Source organism: Zingiber officinale, chromosome 8B (genome assembly GCF_018446385.1).
Source record: "Zingiber officinale cultivar Zhangliang chromosome 8B, Zo_v1.1, whole genome shotgun sequence".
NCBI classification, from domain to species: domain Eukaryota; kingdom Viridiplantae; phylum Streptophyta; class Magnoliopsida; order Zingiberales; family Zingiberaceae; genus Zingiber; species Zingiber officinale.
The window spans coordinates 105,396,493-105,414,302 of NC_056001.1; the positions used below are offsets into that span (position 1 = coordinate 105,396,493).

The 17,810-nt window shown below is 40.8% G+C and overlaps 1 protein-coding gene across 1 annotated transcript; it reads right to left on the reverse strand.

The window, feature by feature from the left end:
* Positions 1 to 815: 815 nt before the first annotated feature.
* LOC122017212 (brassinosteroid LRR receptor kinase BRI1-like) lies at positions 816 to 4,582 on the reverse strand. The gene has a single exon (XM_042574768.1). It carries the CDS (start codon positions 4,533 to 4,535, stop codon positions 936 to 938), a length of 3,600 nt encoding a protein of 1,199 aa, XP_042430702.1. The 5' UTR covers positions 4,536 to 4,582; the 3' UTR covers positions 816 to 935.
* Positions 4,583 to 17,810: the final 13,228 nt, after the last annotated feature.

Genomic DNA, 17,810 nt, shown 5'->3' on the forward strand with positions numbered 1-17,810 from the left:
CGTTTTTGACGAATCATTAATTTTACATGTTAACATATATGAAAAGTCGAAATAAATAATGAACATCATATTTGAACTCTTTGTAATTTCAGAAATTCATAGAAACTGAAATGGATGCAATCGGTGCTCTCTAGGTCCATTAGTGAGTTTTGATCGAAACCCACTGATCGACCTAGAGAACTCCGATTACACTCATTTTAGTTCCAATGAATTTCTAAAATTTCAAAGAGTTCAAATATGCTATTCATTGTTTATTTTTATTTTTTCAAATGTATTAAAATATTATTAAAAAATTGACTAATGTTATTCATATGTTCATCGATTAACAAAAAGAAGAGAGAAATATAATGGAGAAAAAAAATCATAAAAAAAGTCAAATTATGATAAGATAAAATAAAAAATGTACTTAACAATATATATTCTTTAATAAATATCAACATTGAGTAAATTTATATCTCTACCTGCTTTCTTTAATAAATTATCGAAATACATGCGTTTCATTAAGAGTTTGAATTAGTGAGTGAATAGTAAATGAATCACGCAACGTTGTCTCGGCAGCCGTGCTTTGAAGATTTTAATTAAATACGCTGGCTTTTTTAATGGCGTTCGTTCCTAATTAACCACGCACGGTGTCAGAATCACGTGGGGGCAGTGCACGACCAAGATGATGAAATGCGGAAGACGACAAAAGGCAGCAGCGAGGAACCTTTGACCAGAGAGAGTAAAGTCTTAATTAAGGCGGAAGAACAAGATGAATAGATGATGATCGATCTTGTTAATTAATGAAAGCCGTGGTGGATAATTAGGCACTGATATTATGACAAGAAAATATTTCACTTTGTATGTACATGACAAAAGAAGCAAAGAAAAATCTTAGACGAATTCAATTTTCCTTGCTGCCGCCGCAATAATGGAAAAAAAAAAAAAATTGGACCTTAGAAGAATTTGTCTTCTTCTTCCTTGAAGCTCGAGTGCGGCTCTTCGACGAGTGTGCCTTCTTCCTTCAGGGTCGCCGGCGTTTCGACGGTCGAACCCGACGCCTGTATCTCCTTGAACATGGCCATGACCTTCAACATTGTCGGCCGCCGCATTTGTCGCTCGTCCAGGCAAGCGTAGGCGATCTTGAGGTGCTCGCAGAGCTCCGGTTCTATGCTCGGCTGCTCCGCCAGTAGCTCCGGGTCGAACACGTCCCGGATACGGTGCCTCGGGTGCTGCTTCACCCAGCCCACCAGGTTGTTGTTGTCCCCGAACTCCGGCGAGTCTGTCGGCGGCCGGCCGGTGAGGAGCTCCAGCAGTACGACGCCGTAGCTGTACACGTCGCCCCTGGTGGTGCACCGGAAGCTCTGGTAGTACTCCGGCGGCACGTACCCCGGCGTGCCCGCCAACGTGGACACGCTCAAGTGCGTGTCCACCACGTTCATCATCCTCGCCATGCCGAAGTCGGACACCCTGGCTTCCGAGTCGTCGTCGAGCAGGACGTTGCTGGACTTCATGTCCCGGTGGATGATGTGGGGGATGCAGTTGTGGTGGAGGAAGGCCAGCCCCCTGGCCGCGCCCACGGCGATCTTCCGCCGTGCCGCCCAGCTCAATTTGATGCACCCTTTGTTCCTCTTGTGCAGCACGTCGTCGAGGCTGCCGTGCTTCATGTACTGGTACACCAAGAGCCGCTCCTCTTCCACCTTGCAGTAACCGAGCAGAGGAACCAGGTTGCGGTGCTTCACTTTGCCGATTGTTTCCATCTCGGCGGTGAACTCGCGGTCGCCCTGGCCGCTGACGTGTATCAATTTCTTCACGGCGACGATGTTCCCGTCCTTAAGCTGAGCCTTGTAGACGTCCCCGAATCCGCCGGAGCCGATCAAGCAATCGTTGTGAAATTCGTTGGTGGCGTCCACGAGATCTGCCAGAGTGAGCTTCATAAGCGGCTTCTCAGATGCGGTGAGGTTGATGACGACGGTCTCCTTGGTCAGAGCGGCCAGCTTCCAATTGGAGATTCCGCCGGTGGCGGAGAAGGAATGGCTGTCGATGTATATGTCTCTCGAGTTGTCGTCGAAGCCTCTGTCTTTCCTCTGTCTCTTCCTGTTCTCGACGACGACGATGACCAGGCCGAAAATGCAGAAGAGGCTAACAAAAACTCCCATCGTGACGCTTCCGGCGACGTAGGCTCGTCTCCGGTGAGTGCTTTGGTTCTGGGCGCCGGTGTCGACGCTGGCATGGCTTTGGCACGGCGGGAGAGGCAGTCCACATAGTCCCGAGTTGTTCTCGTACCCGTTAGGCGAGAAGGTCGGCAGTGGTCCTAATTCCGGTATCGTCCCGTTGAGCTTGTTGTTGGAGAGGTTGATCTCCGACAGCATGGCGAGGTGCGAGAAGGACCAAGGAATCGGGCCCTCGAGAGCGTTGTAGGAGAGGTCGAGCACGGCGACGAACCGTAGGTTGCCGAGCTCCGAAGGGATTAGCCCGGAGAGCGAATTGTGGCCGAGGTTGAGGATGATGAGATAGTACATTTGCCCAATCTCCGAGGGTATCTCGCCGCTCAGCTGGTTGAAGGAGAGATCGAGGAAGATCATGGAGCCGTTGTTGTTGAAGGTGTATCCCATGCTTCCAATGTAGACCCTGGTGAAGTTGCAGAACCGGTGGCTGGGCAACCGGTTGAGGTCATCCTGCCGGATCCCGGCGAACTCCAGCAGGCTGCCCGTCCCGCGGCACCGGTCGCTGATGCCGTCGTTGCGGAGATAAACAAACCGCTCTCCGGTGACTAACCCGACGGCGATCTTGCCGGACTGCTTAGCGAGGGCGGGAGGGATGGAGCCGTTGAGCTGGTTGCTGTTGAGGTCGAGCCAAATCAGGCTCTTGCACTCGCCTAGCTCCGGCGGGATAGGGCCGGTGAAGGAGTTGTTGTCTAGCTTCAAGATGGCTAAGTTCCGCAGCTGGCCGATCCAAGAGGGGATAGGGCCGCTCAGGCGGTTGCTCGACAAGGAGATCCAGTTGAGATTGGCGCAGTCGGCGAGCCCGGCCGGAATCGTGCCGGTGAGACCGTTGTTGTCGAGGATGAGGTTCTCCAGCGTGGGGATGGAGGAGAGCTCGGCGGGGATCTCGCCCTCCAGCGAGTTCTGCCACAGGATGAGATCACGGAGGGAGTAGAGGGAGCCCAACCTGGCGGGGATGGTGCCGGAGATGTAGTTGAGGCTGAGATCGAGGGAGACAAGATTGGTACAATTGCTCAACGATTCAGGGATCGAGCCGGAGAGGCGGTTGTTCTGCAGGTAGAGCTCCTCCAGTGCGAAGCTCGGGTTCGCACATAACCCCAATGGGATCGCCCCCGTCAAGTTGTTGGAGCTAAGGTCGAGCAGCCGGAGCTGCGGCATCTCCTCGATCGACTCGCCGAGGCCGCCATTGAAGTAGTTGAAGGCGAGCTCTAGGGATTTGAGGTCGGGCATGGAGGCGAAGGTAGCCATCGGGATCTCGCCGGAGAAGTTGTTGTTGGAGAGACTGACGGATGTTAGGGAAGAGCTGGAGGAGATATTAGAGGGGAGAGTACCGGCGAGGTGGTTGGAGGAGAGGTTGAGGTAAACTAAGCTCTGGCATCCGGCGAAGACCCCCTCGCCGAGCTCGCCGATCAGGCCGGTGGAGGAGAGGTCCAGATGTTGCAGACTGGAGCAGTTGCCAATCGCCGGGATCCCGGCATTAAGCCGGTTGCCGACGAGGTCGAGACGGCGGAGGCCGGCGAGGCTGGAAAACAACCACCCAAGGTCGTCCGGGCCGGAGACCTTGTTGAACGAAAGGTCAAGACTTTTGAGCATCCCGAAGCCGGCGGCGGGGGCCGCCGCCGAAGGCGGAAGAACCCCGCCGATGGAGTTGCGAGAGAGATCGAGCGATTTCAACCCGGAGCAGAGCGCGGCGAGGCCGCGGGCATCGGCGAGGGAGCCACGAAGCTGGTTGTCGGCGAGGTCGATCTCGGCGAGCAGGCGGCCGCAGCGAGCGGCCCCGCCGTCGGCTAGCGTCCCGGTGAGATTGACTGCGCGGAGGGAGAGCCTCCGGAGGCCGGCGAGCGGCAGGAGGGAAGAGGCCACGGCGCGGAACTCGGCGTCGAGGGAGACGCCGCGGAGGTCGAGGGCGGCGACGCGGCCACGGGAGTCGCAGGAGACGCCGGCGAAGGAGCACGGGGACGACTGGCCGGCGGACCAGGTCCGGAGAATCTGAGGGTCGGGGATCGAGGCCTTGAAGGCGATTAAAAGCTCCAAATCATCAGCCGCAGCCGGCGCCATGACGAAACAGAAAACGAGGAGGAAGAGGGAAGAGACGCGGAGCCTTCTTCTTCTCATGGCTGCTGTTGCTTCCGCTTCCGTTAGTGCCGTTGAACGAGGCAGGCAGTGAAGGCCGCGAAAGGGAAAAGAATGGGAGGAGGAAGTGAAGAAGGAGAGTTGGAGAAGAGAAGAAGAGGAAGAAATAGAAGAGGAGGAGCAAGAACAGCTGGGGAGCAGTGTGGGGTCACATGGCGTGTACCCTGGCAGGACTGGCTTGGTAAGGAACACACACATTATTTATTGATGATCCCAAACGCATCTTCTTCCTCTTCTTCCCCCATGTGGGTTGGGTTGGGCACAAGGTCAGCGTCCCACCGTGCGGCGGCGGCGGCGGTGTGGGATGTTTAGATTTTGTGAGAAATCGAGTGCATTCGGATACGAGAGATGGGGAAATTGTCCCTAGGGATAGGGTGTAGCTGTAAGATTCTATAAATGATTTATCAGACATATAAAATTTACCTGCAATATATTCGAAGGATTTTTTCTAAAACTAATCGATTAGAATAATTTTGGATGGTCATGAAAAATTATGAGCAAAAATTAAATAGACCATGATTTATGTTTTTTTTACCAAAAAGAAGCGGCTATATTTATTTATTTACTAAAATAAGTATCATAATTTTAAGATTATCATAAAGAGTACTAAAAATAGTATTATTTTCTTCCTACCTCTATCACCAAAAATCAAATCTTCTATCCTCAAATTTTTCTGTCCCCGTGTCTCCTGCCGATCGCGTGATGTGCAAGACATCCTTGAGATGTAATATGGTCCGTTCGATCGGCAAAGAGACACGGGGACAGAAAAATTTAGGGACAGAAGATCTGAACTGATTTCACAAATCTCCTAAATCTTCTCTCTTCATACGTCATTTTCTAATAAGCTACATTTATTTTTGTTTTAAATTTAAAATTAATAAAATGATTTGGATGCATGCTAGACTCATTCCTCTCTTTCTTACCTCATGAAAATACATGGTCATCGTTCCCTACCGAAACCTAGGCTTTGTGCATCACGACGTCCAGGGGTTCCGACAGAATCCATACAGTGTGTCCTTCTAAGGTGACGTCAAAGCTTTTTGACGAAATCCACACATCTAATGCGATGGATGTTAAGGGTCTCCGACGAAATCCACACAGAGGTCTCTCCATTCAAGTGTTTAGAGATTTGTTTACCGTAAATACCATCCTTTCAGAATGAAGCAAGAAGCTGCGGCAGCAAAGGTAAGTATCATGAACTTGTTCACCTTAAAAATCTATAAGATATATCCAGAAAATATAAGATATGGAATCATCACGTTGGACCTAATATGGTAAAATATCAAGCTCAATGTGTGATCCTGATATGATCCCATAATAGGCCCAACGGATCATATCAGGGTCATGTTAGGCCTGATATTTTACCATCTCAAACCCACATTGAGCCTGATATTTTACCATGGGATCATATCAGGTATTCTAGAACAATGTGTATCTCGATTTGGAAAACATCCCATCAATTTTAATTTTGCTGTTAATAAATTATATTTGTAAAAATTGTAGGCTATAGTTGATTTTGACCAGAAACTATATTGGAGTAGTATGTTATGTCACTTCAACTGTTTTTTTCAACCATTCACAATCAAAGAAAGGCATCATGGATATGTTATTTTACATGATCGACATATACCGATGATTAAACAATCCCCTTCTGTGTTTTCTTGGACATTCAAGAAATCCAACATATCTGTGGTATATAAAATTGGGATTTAACATCTCAAACTTTAGATTCTCAAGTACAACTCCTAGTTTTTAATCTTAAGCACCAAATAGTTTTAGAAATTTAATGTTTTATTTTTTCCATTTTGGTATATAAAAAAAATCATACAATATAACTATTAATTTGGAATTTTTAAGTGTACCTGTTATACTTACACAAAGAGATGTATCTTTATTGCTTGATATTGCAGATCGAGGTGTTTCGGTTCCTATGAATTCAAATCAAGCATCAGGTGACATATTTTGTAGCGCCCAAAATCAATAATCACGTTGTATAATGTGGATATTAATTGAAATTATTGTATTAATTACTTGATTAATATTTTGAAATAGTAGTACACCATATTCAATTAATATAATTAATTAGTGATAAATATTATTAGCAATAATATTTCTAATATATTTAAGTGATAAAAAAGGAAAAGAAATTGATATATGATATAATTTCATAAATGTGTATAAAAATTTATATGACGCGTGATATAAATTTTTATTAACTTACTAAATAATTATTAAATTTAGATTTGTATATATAATTAAGCTTAATAATACATAATTCAAATGTCATATTCATCTTGTACAAATTAATTAGGGAAAGAATAATGCATATAATGAAAAATATAAATATGTATAAAATTTAAATAAAAAACAAAGGTGTATATAAAAAAACATATAACATATGTATATAAATTTTTATATAAAATTTATATGACTTTGTGAATAATAACTCATGCGAATAAATATATAAAAATTTATATAACTCATGTGAATAAATTATATATGTGATATATACCTGGATATATATAAATATAAAATTAGTATATGGATATAAATATGTATGAAATTAATGCAATTAATGACTTAGTATATAAAAAGGAAGACAAGGTCCTAAGTTCCCTCTTCTATTTAAACCTTATCCTCAAAAGTCTCACTATGGATGTTGTAACCGGCCCTAAGAAGGTTCCCCGCCCCCTTTTGTTTCTCCACCAGTGCTAGAGCTTCAAGGGAAGACAAGGAGTTAGGAGCTAAATGTTAGGATCGATGATCGCGGCTAGAGAGGGGGGGTGTGAATAGCCGACCCCAAATCTTCGCGTTTCTTCCTACGATTAGGGTTAGCGCAGCGGAAATAACTAAATAGAAACGAAAGCGGAGAATAGCAAACCTCAAACTCGTCGATGTAACGAGGTTCGGAGATGAAACTCCTACTCCTCGGCGTGTCTGTAAGGTGGACGAAGCCTATCAATCCGTCGGTGGATGAGTCCCCGGAAAATCGGCTAATATAAACTCCTTATGGGTGGAGAAACCTCGCCACAAGAACTTTGCAACAGCAATAAGGAGTACAACAATAGAGAAAGCAAACAAGAACAATCGAAATGTAAAACCCTTTGCTTGCCTTCTTGTTGTCGACTGGAATCCTGATGAAGCAGCAACTTCTCGGATCCAAGCTCAGCTAGAAAACCAGCAGGAAGCTCACCCGAAGCTTCGGCAGTGAGAGCTCAACAAAGCTCGCAGAAGGAACCAGGAAGAACTTGCAAGAAGAAGAAGAGAGGAGGAATGTTTATAGTCATCCTTCGAGGAAGGTCTCATTGGCCATATCTTATGATAGCAAAATTTTCTCTAACAGGTTGTTGCGAATCTCTGACAATGTTGTCCCCTGAAGTAGCTCGACTAGAGTTTTAGCTGACTGAGGTAACCTGACCGAATCTTCAGCCGACCACCTATATACAGTGGTGCTTGTCTAAAAAGTGGGTATCCAAGTCCCAGAAGATCCGATCGGTCTTGGACCGATCGGCCATAGATTATCGACTTGCCTTTGAAATGTTCTGGGATCTAGAGGTCCGACCATATCGATGCCCGACTGAGTTTATAATGAGAATTGACTTATACCTCAACCTTGTGAACATACATCAGACGGGAGTGTTCAGCTTAGCATCCGGTCACTCCATTGACCTGCTAAGACTCCCCACCAAATGTCTGGTCAATCCCTTTGACCCACTTGGACTTTTCTCTTCGTGTCAAGTATCCGGTCACTCCCTTGACCTACTTGACCTTCTCAACACCAGATGTCCGATCACCCTTGATCCATCTGGATTTTCCCTTGCCCGGCTTCACTCACCAGGACTTTCACCTAGCTTCACTCACTAGGGTTTTCACCTGGCTTCACTCACCAGGATTTCCAATCTGCCCGGCTTCACTCACCAGGACTTTCCAACTCCGGTCCAGAGAACGAGCTACCGAGCCCTCTCTGACCACAGTTCGGAGAACGAGCTACCGAGCCCTCTCCGACTTCCATCCGGTCCAGAGAACGAGCTCCCGAGCCCTCTCTGACCACAGTCCGGAGAACGAGCTACCGAGCCCTCTCCGACTTCCCGTGTGCCAAGCTTCCATACTTGGACTTCTCCGTGCCAAGTCTCCATACTTGGACTTTTCCCGTGCCAAGCTCCCTGCTTGGACTTTTCACCATGCCAAGCTCCCTGCTTGGACTTTTCCCGTGCCAAGCTCCCTGCTTGGACTTTTCCCGTGCCAAGCTCCCTGCTTGGACTTTTCCCGTGCTAAGCTCCCAAGCTTGTTCTCGTCAAACATCAAAATACAACTCGAGTCAAGTCAACTCGAGTCTGGTCAACCAGGTCAACCTTGACCTAAGGTTGCACCAACAATCTCCCATCATGTTCTCGTCAAACATCAAAATACAACTCGAGTCAGGTCAACTCGAGTCGGGTCAACCAGGTCAACCTTGACCTAAGGTTGCACCAACAATCTCCCCCTTTTTGATGTTTGACAAAACCCATAATCAAACCCATAATCAAGTTAGGTTAACCCGATAACCTAACTTAGGTTTTCTAATGTTCTTTCCTGAACATTCTCTATTCTCCTCAAACCTACACTCTCCCCCTTTTTGACACACATCAAAAAGAGTGAATCAAGGTCAAGAGTTTCTTTCTAATGAAAGTCTCATACCTTTCATTGAAACTCTTAATTTCCCCCTTGATACTACGGTCAACAATTAACTTAGTGATAATCCTATATCACTCAAGTCTTTAGGAGTAAAAACTCCCCCTAAAAGTCAACTCCCCCTTGACTAATAGGTAAAACTCCCCCTAAAGGTCAACTCCCCCTTGACCATTGCACCAACAATGTCTTGGAGAGTTTCAAACCTTTAGAACTCTAAAATACCACTTCCATAGCTGCAATTTCAGACAAACAGTCGAAATTCAGCAACTTGGCACGCCCTGATCGGTCACTAGACCGATCAGGGATTCCCTGGATCGGTCACGGTGACCGATCCAGGCACCCCTGGACCGATCAGAAACCCTTATGATCGGTCCACAAACCAGATAAAGGTCTGATTTCTCTCCACGAAATTCAGAAACCTCTAGAAAATTACAGAAAATTCCAAAAATTGTGAAATTTTGAGGATACATTCCTCATAACATATACTATCATGGAAAAATAGTTTTCTATGAAAATAACTTCCATTTTTCAATCTTGATACAAAGTTCACAAGTCTTTGAAATAGCTCAAAGTTAACTTATCTTTGTATCAACTTGTTCAATGATGAATGCTATCACTAGAAAAGCTTCATCAAGGTTTTTCAAATCAATTTTGAAATGATTTTAAACCATTTAATTTAGGACCATAATCTTTGGGCTAAATGTACATGACTTGTACATAAGCTTTCCCTATGATCCCCAATTTCGAATTAGGCTCATCTAGGTACAAGAACTATGCATCTTGATCCTAACTCATGATCCTAATATCTCACACACATCTAAGGTGTATCAAACACATCCAAGTCAATTTTGATGTGAGATATGAGTTTAGGTTATCTTAGGCTAAGGTCTCATGCATTTTCTAAACATCAATTTGATCTCCATATCAAATTGTGTTTTTAACCTTAAATCAATTTCATTGATTATAAATGCAAGAAATGATGACATGGCATAAAATGATATCATAAATGAAAACATGTGCCAATGTCATGATGTCATAGCATAAAGTATGAAACTTAAATAAATCATGACATTTAACTAACCTAAGCATTATCATGACATTTCAAATGATCATAAATTAAATATGATGTCATGACATGGCATATGGCAAACAATATATGGAAAATAACATATAAAGGTATAAAAAATACCTAATTCTAGCCTTAGTTGCCATTTTTGATAATTTTGATCATTTTGCCATAAATTTCATATTCCTAAGTGTAATAGACCTAAAATCATATACTAAAGATTTTTAGATCACTATGTGCCAATTAGATTGACCCTAGAGAATTCCTCGAATATGGTTGGCACATCCTAATCACCTTAGGAATAATTTTCCATTTCATTTTCAAGGCTTGATTACACCTTGAAAATTCCTAAAGTGCCACATTTTGCCATGATTAGGTTAACTACCTAGTCAAGTAAGGTTGATACACCCTAACTCATCTAGCGTGATGAAATCACGCTCCTAGGAACCCAATACCTATTTGAACTCATTGGGTTCACTAAGTATTCACTAGGGATGACTTCCCTAGCAACCCTTCTAATGACCCTCCTAGGCTTTGAAGCCTTGGTCATTTGGGACTCATCAAGATCAACTCTAGGGGTGACTCCCCTTGTGACCTTGGTGATGTTCTTCCTAGCCCTAGGTTTTGTTCCATAATCGAATGGAACATTGTGATAAGTGGGCTTGACCATTTGGGACTTAGGTTTGTGACCCAAACCTTTCTTGTCCTTGGACATTAGTTTTTGACCCTTAAACCCTAGAGATAACTTCTCCAAGTTCTTAAGAGCCTTTTCCAAAGTATCAAGTCTTGACCTCAAGACTTGATTCTCCTTCTCTAATACCTCAATTTTTAATTTTTCATTTTTCTTTGAGGTATTCCTAGGCATGTGTCTAGTAGTTTTGGGATTCCTATCTAGGTTTCCCTTAACCTTAGATGAGTTGATCCTAGGGTTGGCTTTCCTAGTGTCATCCTTATCTAGGCTCACATGTTTGGCACCTAAGCATGTGTATCGATTTCTATAATTATCATGCTTATCATTATTATCAATTGCAATCAAACTACTAGCATGCATCTTACTAGTATTGCAATAATGTGCCTTAGAGATTATCTTAGGGTTTGCCTTAGCTCCCCCTATCGATGTGCTCGGTCTCTTGTCCTTGTGAGATTGCCTCCCCCTCGGACATTGGCTCCGATAATGTCCCCTTCGCTTGCATTGAAAGCACACCACGTGCTCTTTGCCTTTGCGTATCGGGACTCCGGCTTTCTTGACCTTTGGCGCCGGTGGAGACTTTCTAATCCTCTTTGGACACTTACTCTTGTAGTGCTCATACTCCCTACACTCAAAGCACATTATGTGTAGTTTATTTGAAATTGAAATGCTTGAGTTACCTAGGGTTGAGGATGGATGAACGCTCTCTCCATCATCCCTTTCGGAGGTAGAAGCTTCTTCTTCTTGCTCCGAACTTGAAGAAGAACTCTCCTCATCTTCTTCTTTAGATGTTGAGTGGCCCTCAACTTCTAAATCCATTCCTTCATGAAGTGAACTCCTTGGCTCACTTGACTCCTCTTCATGGCTTGAAGTGGAGTTCCCCTCATGGAACTTAGCCAAGTTGTTCCACAACTCCTTGACATTGTTATATCCACCTATTCTACACAAAACATCATTAGGTAAAGAAAATTCAAAAATTTTCAATACCTCATCGTTGACTAGGGATTGGTGGACTTGTTCCTTAGTCCACTCCTTCTTCTCTAGGGTTTCTCCTTTCTTGTCCATTGGAGGCTTGAACCCTAATTGAACACAACTCCAATTTTCAAGAACCTCCAAGTTTTAGATTCTTTAAGGCTTGGTTTAAATTCTATTTTAGAGGTTTAGTTGTCATGATGATGCACTACAAGTCGCTTCATGTTTTACAATTGGTTTTCTCTTAGAAACTAGAGAACCATGCATGCTCAAATTATGTTATTGGCTTTGCAAGTTTCGGACATGATAAGAGTAGTTTTCTAGGGGCCATATTCTTCATGATGTTGTTCTACGATTTCTTCATGTCTTTCTCATATCATGTTTTACTTTAGTTCCTCATGTTCAAGTATGTTTAGGTACCCTAAATGAGTTTCGGTTCTGGTTGTATGTACGTGTTGAGGAAATGATATCATGTTAGCTTCTTTAGATTTGTAAGGTTCGGATTTTATAGATTTCTATGATCTTTTGTTATTTGGAAGTCAATATCATGCTAGGTCCTAGAATTGTAACCTTTGGAATTTAGTATGAATGTTTTGAGTTACTCTTGCTCCTTACATCATGGAAATTTAGTGGACTTTAATGGCTACATCTAGATTTTGGATCTCTAGGTTAGGTAAGTTCATGTTGTTATTCTTTGCTTCTCATTATGATAAACTTGAATTCTCATGAAATGAACCCATTACGGTGATGCACTTGTTAATAATTGTATTTCATGCTTATGTACTCATGCTTATATATGTGTGTTTGAGTGCTTGCCTATGTAAGGGTTATGTTTAGGTTTATGTACATGTTTATATTCATGCCTATGTAGTGATCGTGATTATGATTATGCTTATACTTATGTCTATGTTTATGGAATGAAGTGGTTGGTTGTGACCGGAGACCTAAGCCTGGGAGGTGTACCAAATCTTATTATGGGTTAAGTTATGAATTGAGAACCTAAGCCTGGGGAGCTTGCCAAATCTTATTATGAGTTAAGTTATGAACCGGGGACCTAAGCCCGAGGAGCTTGCCAAATTTTATTATGGGTTAAGTTATGAACCAGGGACCTAAGCTCGGGGAGCTTTCCAAATCTTATTATGGGTTAAGTTATGAACCAGGGACCTAAGCCCGGGGAGCTTGCCAAAGAACACTCATGAATTGGGACGGTGGGATGAACTGGGGATCTAAGCCAGGGGAGCGCGCCAAAATCATGCATGGGTAGGGGATTCGTTCCAAGGAGCAGTCCCTGCCAACCTAGCTAGGGTAGTTGTCTGATCAACAACTTATGTTACAGTACTGCTATGTGCAACCAAGCCACCACCATGATACGTTTATAAGTACGCATGCAGATATGTTCAAGCTATGTTTATATTTATCCCAATGTTTATGTTTATGTTTACGTCTATACCTATGTACATGATCAAATTCTATCATTATGCCTAGATCCATTTCCATGTTTATATTTATGCTCTCATGCTTAAGTCGATGTCTATGCTCACATATTTTCTACTAGTACATTGGTAGGAAAGTCCCAAGTTATCTAGAAGGGGGTTTCCCTTAGTGCACTTGATTATAGATGCTAACTATCGCATAATAGGATTTAGAATATGCTGAGTCTTTCGACTCACAAACTTTAACTTTTTTTTTCAGACAATGGGACAAGCGAGACAGGAGGCATTGACCAGTGAACTAGCTTGGGACCATGGTAGCACAACCTAAAGATCTTCCAATTTAGTTTGCATATTAAGTTATATTTTAAGAATCATCTATGTAATTTCGTTGAAATGAGAACTTACTATGGAAATATGAACAAGTGATGTCCACAGTTACATTTATATGATTTATAAAAAAATAAAAAAAAAACTAGGGGCATTACATCTTTCTTGCTCACTTCTCAAATAACAAACCCATAACTAGATCAAGAATTGAAGAGTTGATGAAATTTTATGCTAATAGAGTTGAAGCACATGCTAATGTTTAATTATTTTGCAAATTTTAGATTTTGTATATATTTATTTGTGTCTTATTTTCTTCTATTACGTGTACACTTCCTTTAGGTCTTATAGATAGAGTAGATTATTTTGAGAATCTTGGTAGATTCAATTGGGTTGAAGTCATCCATCAATTTATGACTCCACAATTAGCTACGATTGGAGATTTATTTTCATCAACTCAGACATATGACCTTAGACCACAACACTCCCTTACCTAAAGGGTTTTGCTGGTCTTTTGCTTGTGAGTATAATTTTTATGTTAAATTTGGTAATATTTTATGTATATTTATGATTATGTAATACTAATTATGATGAATCAGGCATGCTTTTTGGAGTATGTTCTAATCCAAAAATCATACAATATTGAAGGAGCGTTCCTTTACATATTAGTAAGGTGAGGACCTTGTTAGACCGAGTATCACCTGAAGAGGTAAATATTGAAAATTATCACATATTCAAAGTAAATATACAGTTTATTATATTTATTTTTATAATTGTATAAATTATGATTGAATTAATCTCTACCCAATTTAAAAAAGTATTGGTTGAGAACCTTGATTTGGCTGATGATATTCCAAGTCTAATGGAGACATTACAATTAGATGACACTGAATCTGGATGGCAAGGTAATAAGGAATGTCATAAATGCATCATTCAACCAAACCGAATCAAGGAGCTAACATCGGAGAATATACATCTGAATGAAAGGGTGAAAGAATTAATCGAATTAATAGAAAATAAAGGCATGTAAGGTCAATCAAGCGAGCGTGTAGTCGATCCACAAGACCCAGTTCCTTTTGGAACAAGGAGTAGGAGAGTACGTGCCCGTAGTCAGTATGATTATAGGGACAATCCAATTGATAGTCCATTGTGATGAAAAATTTTACCTAAAAGGAAGCGGAGCAAAATACAAATATGCAAGTCTATCGAAAACATCATAGTAGTAGAAGAGACTTAAAAAATTGTAAAAGAAGGTGAAGCTAAAGATGTTATGAACAAGTGGAAAGGAAAACTTGATGGGGATGATATGGAAGAAGAAACAGAAATTATCTCAATGTCGGAAGGCAATTTCGAAGAAGAGGTAGAAAAGGATGCACTTAGGATTGCATAACTCAACAATATGAGAAAACAAGTCATTGTCGTAAGCGTGTATATACATATTAATTAGTTTTAGATGTTAAGATTTAAATTATTAATTAAATGTGTTTAATGTTTCTGGTCGTAGTATGTGCAGAAGTAATTTAAGACTTCGAAGAAGAAAAAATAAGACAAAGATGTGGCATACTTGTTAAAATAATTGGAAAACCTAAAGTATGATAGTGTGAATTCTGAAATACATAGTCTACTTAATTCAATAAAAAGTTATGAAAATTATCTGGTTCCTTCCTTAATTTATTATAGTAATTGATTTACTTTGCAGATGTACACTTGATTTTGTTCAGGAGGAACCATCCTTTGGTTTAACTGTAGCTTCCTTCTCATCTGGTGTGAATGGAGATGTGTTTACAAAAGGGGAGTTAATTGACGCCAATTGTAAAATTTTGTTTAGGGGCATCCTCGTTTGGTAGGTCATATAACAAGTCTATATATTGTTCCACCTTCTTCCCTGTAAGAAATTTAAATGATTTGATAATATAAAATATTATAATATATTTTATTATTTTGTTAAATAAATATGCCTTTGCATATTTGTAGTTGGCAAAAAATTCTACAATGAAGTTTGGCATGCAACAATAAGTGATAAAGATAGATATTGAAGATGAATGGGTTAGGTATAATTTAATACCTTTGTCCATTGATAGTGCACACTTTCACTTGTTGTCAGTGGACACCAAAGCAATGACTTTCAATCATTATAATTCTCTTACAAGTAGCTATAAATCAAAAGTTTGAATCAACGGTGAGCATCCAATATTCATGTGTATATTAGTATTGCAGTATAAATTAAAAATTATAGTTGATGTTCATTTGATAAATTGTTTGTTCATTCTTATAGGTGTCGGAGATAAAACAATATACTCATAAGCAACTTGTTGCTATTCATCCATATTTAGAAAGTCATCATCTATTGGACAAATGAGTTTCTCTCATAATAGAATGTCCACAACAAGAAACCAGGTAAGTAAATTATAAACAATAAGAATATAACAATTGTATATTAAATATAAAAGATTAAATTGTTGATGTTATTTATAGTGTTGATTGTGGTTTCTTTATGATGCAATACATTCAATGTCTGCTATATGATTTAGAAATTAACTTCAATCAAGGAGACATAAAAAAAAATTAGAATTGATGTACTAGCATCAATCTTGAGAGGTAGGTTCTGCATAAAATCATATTAATTATTCAGTGTTGCAAGAAAAATTCTTAGGGTAGGGAATGTAAAACTATAATTTTGTAAAGTGGTATTACTTTGATCATCTTTGTATGTATTATATGTAGTACATCCAGTGTTGTAATGTAAATCTACATTTTTATATAGCATTGTTACTTGGATGATCTTTGTTTGTATTACATCCATTGTTGTATGAAAAAAAGTTTGGTAGGGAATGTAAAGCAACAATTGTCTAAATATGTCAAAATGGGTGCTTGTAAATTGGGTTTCATCTGTAAGTTATGACTAAATTAAAATAAGTTTCAGCTAAAATGTGTCAGGCCCACGTTGAGCCTGATATGGGATCATATCAGGCTCAACTGTGGGCATGATATTAGAAAATATCATGCCTTTTTTAATCTTGATGTGAGAATTGTATAGTTGAATTATTTTCTAAATAATAAATAGGGTTGTAAATTGAGTTTCAACTCTAAATTACGACCTAAAAAATAGAGTTTTGTTGTGCTTGTAAAATAAAACTCGAAAGTGTGTGTTGTTCATTAAATTCTAGTGACTGCACTGTTCCATGCCAAATAGCATGATACAAGTACTTCATTGACTGTGGTTAGTGTTGGAGTGTATACTGAAAGCCTAAGCTTTTGTAAACATTTATGTTAAATAAAGAATCACGTTTGGTCAATTTATCTACATTTGTTTGTAGTTGTTCAATTAATTTATATTGTAGATAACATAGTATGTGGTGTCACATATAGAAGATAATGTTATCAGTACCTTATAAATTATAAACAGTAGCTCACGACCAAAATGGAAAGGAACAAACCATTGGAAGGTCGTAGTGTAATTAGGAATTAGTTTATCTTGACTATATAATTACACTAGTACACTTAGAGTGTATTGAGTAGGACCATTTGAGGTTGTTTCTTTTATACTGACTTTATAAAGGAACAAATACCTCAGTTATTATGGAAGTATGTGCTCTTAATCCTAATATAATAACAAGCACATATATTTGATATTTATTTCTTTAATTTATCAATGGGTGAGATTTAGTTCGATGAATCAATAAACCCGATAAGTTGAGAAATGATATCACTTATAGTGTGTGTTGTTGATTATAGAAGGAAATTGTGTCCTAGAGATACTAGGTTGATAATGTCCCCAAGAGGAGCTCATAAGGATTGTCATGTTAAACCCTGCAGGTGGACTTAGTCCGACATGACGATAAGGTTGAGTGGTACTACTCTTGGACTAAGATATTAATTAAATGAGTTGTCAGTAACTCACTTAATTAGTGGACATTCGATATCTTGAACACAGGGAGACTAACACACTCATAATAAGAAGGAGCCCAAAAATATAATTTGGGATTGGTGCGGTAGTTCAATAATAGTTCTCTAGTGGAATGAATTATTATTGATAAAATTAAGTTGTGTGTTCGGGGCGAACACGGGATGCTTAATTTTATCGGGAGACCAAAACCAATTCCTCTTCTCGGTCCCTATCGTAGCCTCTTATTTATAGAGTACTATACTCACCTATACCCACCTAAAGGGGGCCGGCCAAGCTAGCTTGGGAACCAAGCTAGGGCCGGCCTAAGCATGGTTTAGGGTGGCCGGCCCTAGCTTGAACCCAAGCTAGAAGGGGCCGGCCACATTAAATTAAAAAAGAATTTTTATTTTTATTTTTATTATGTGGAAGATAT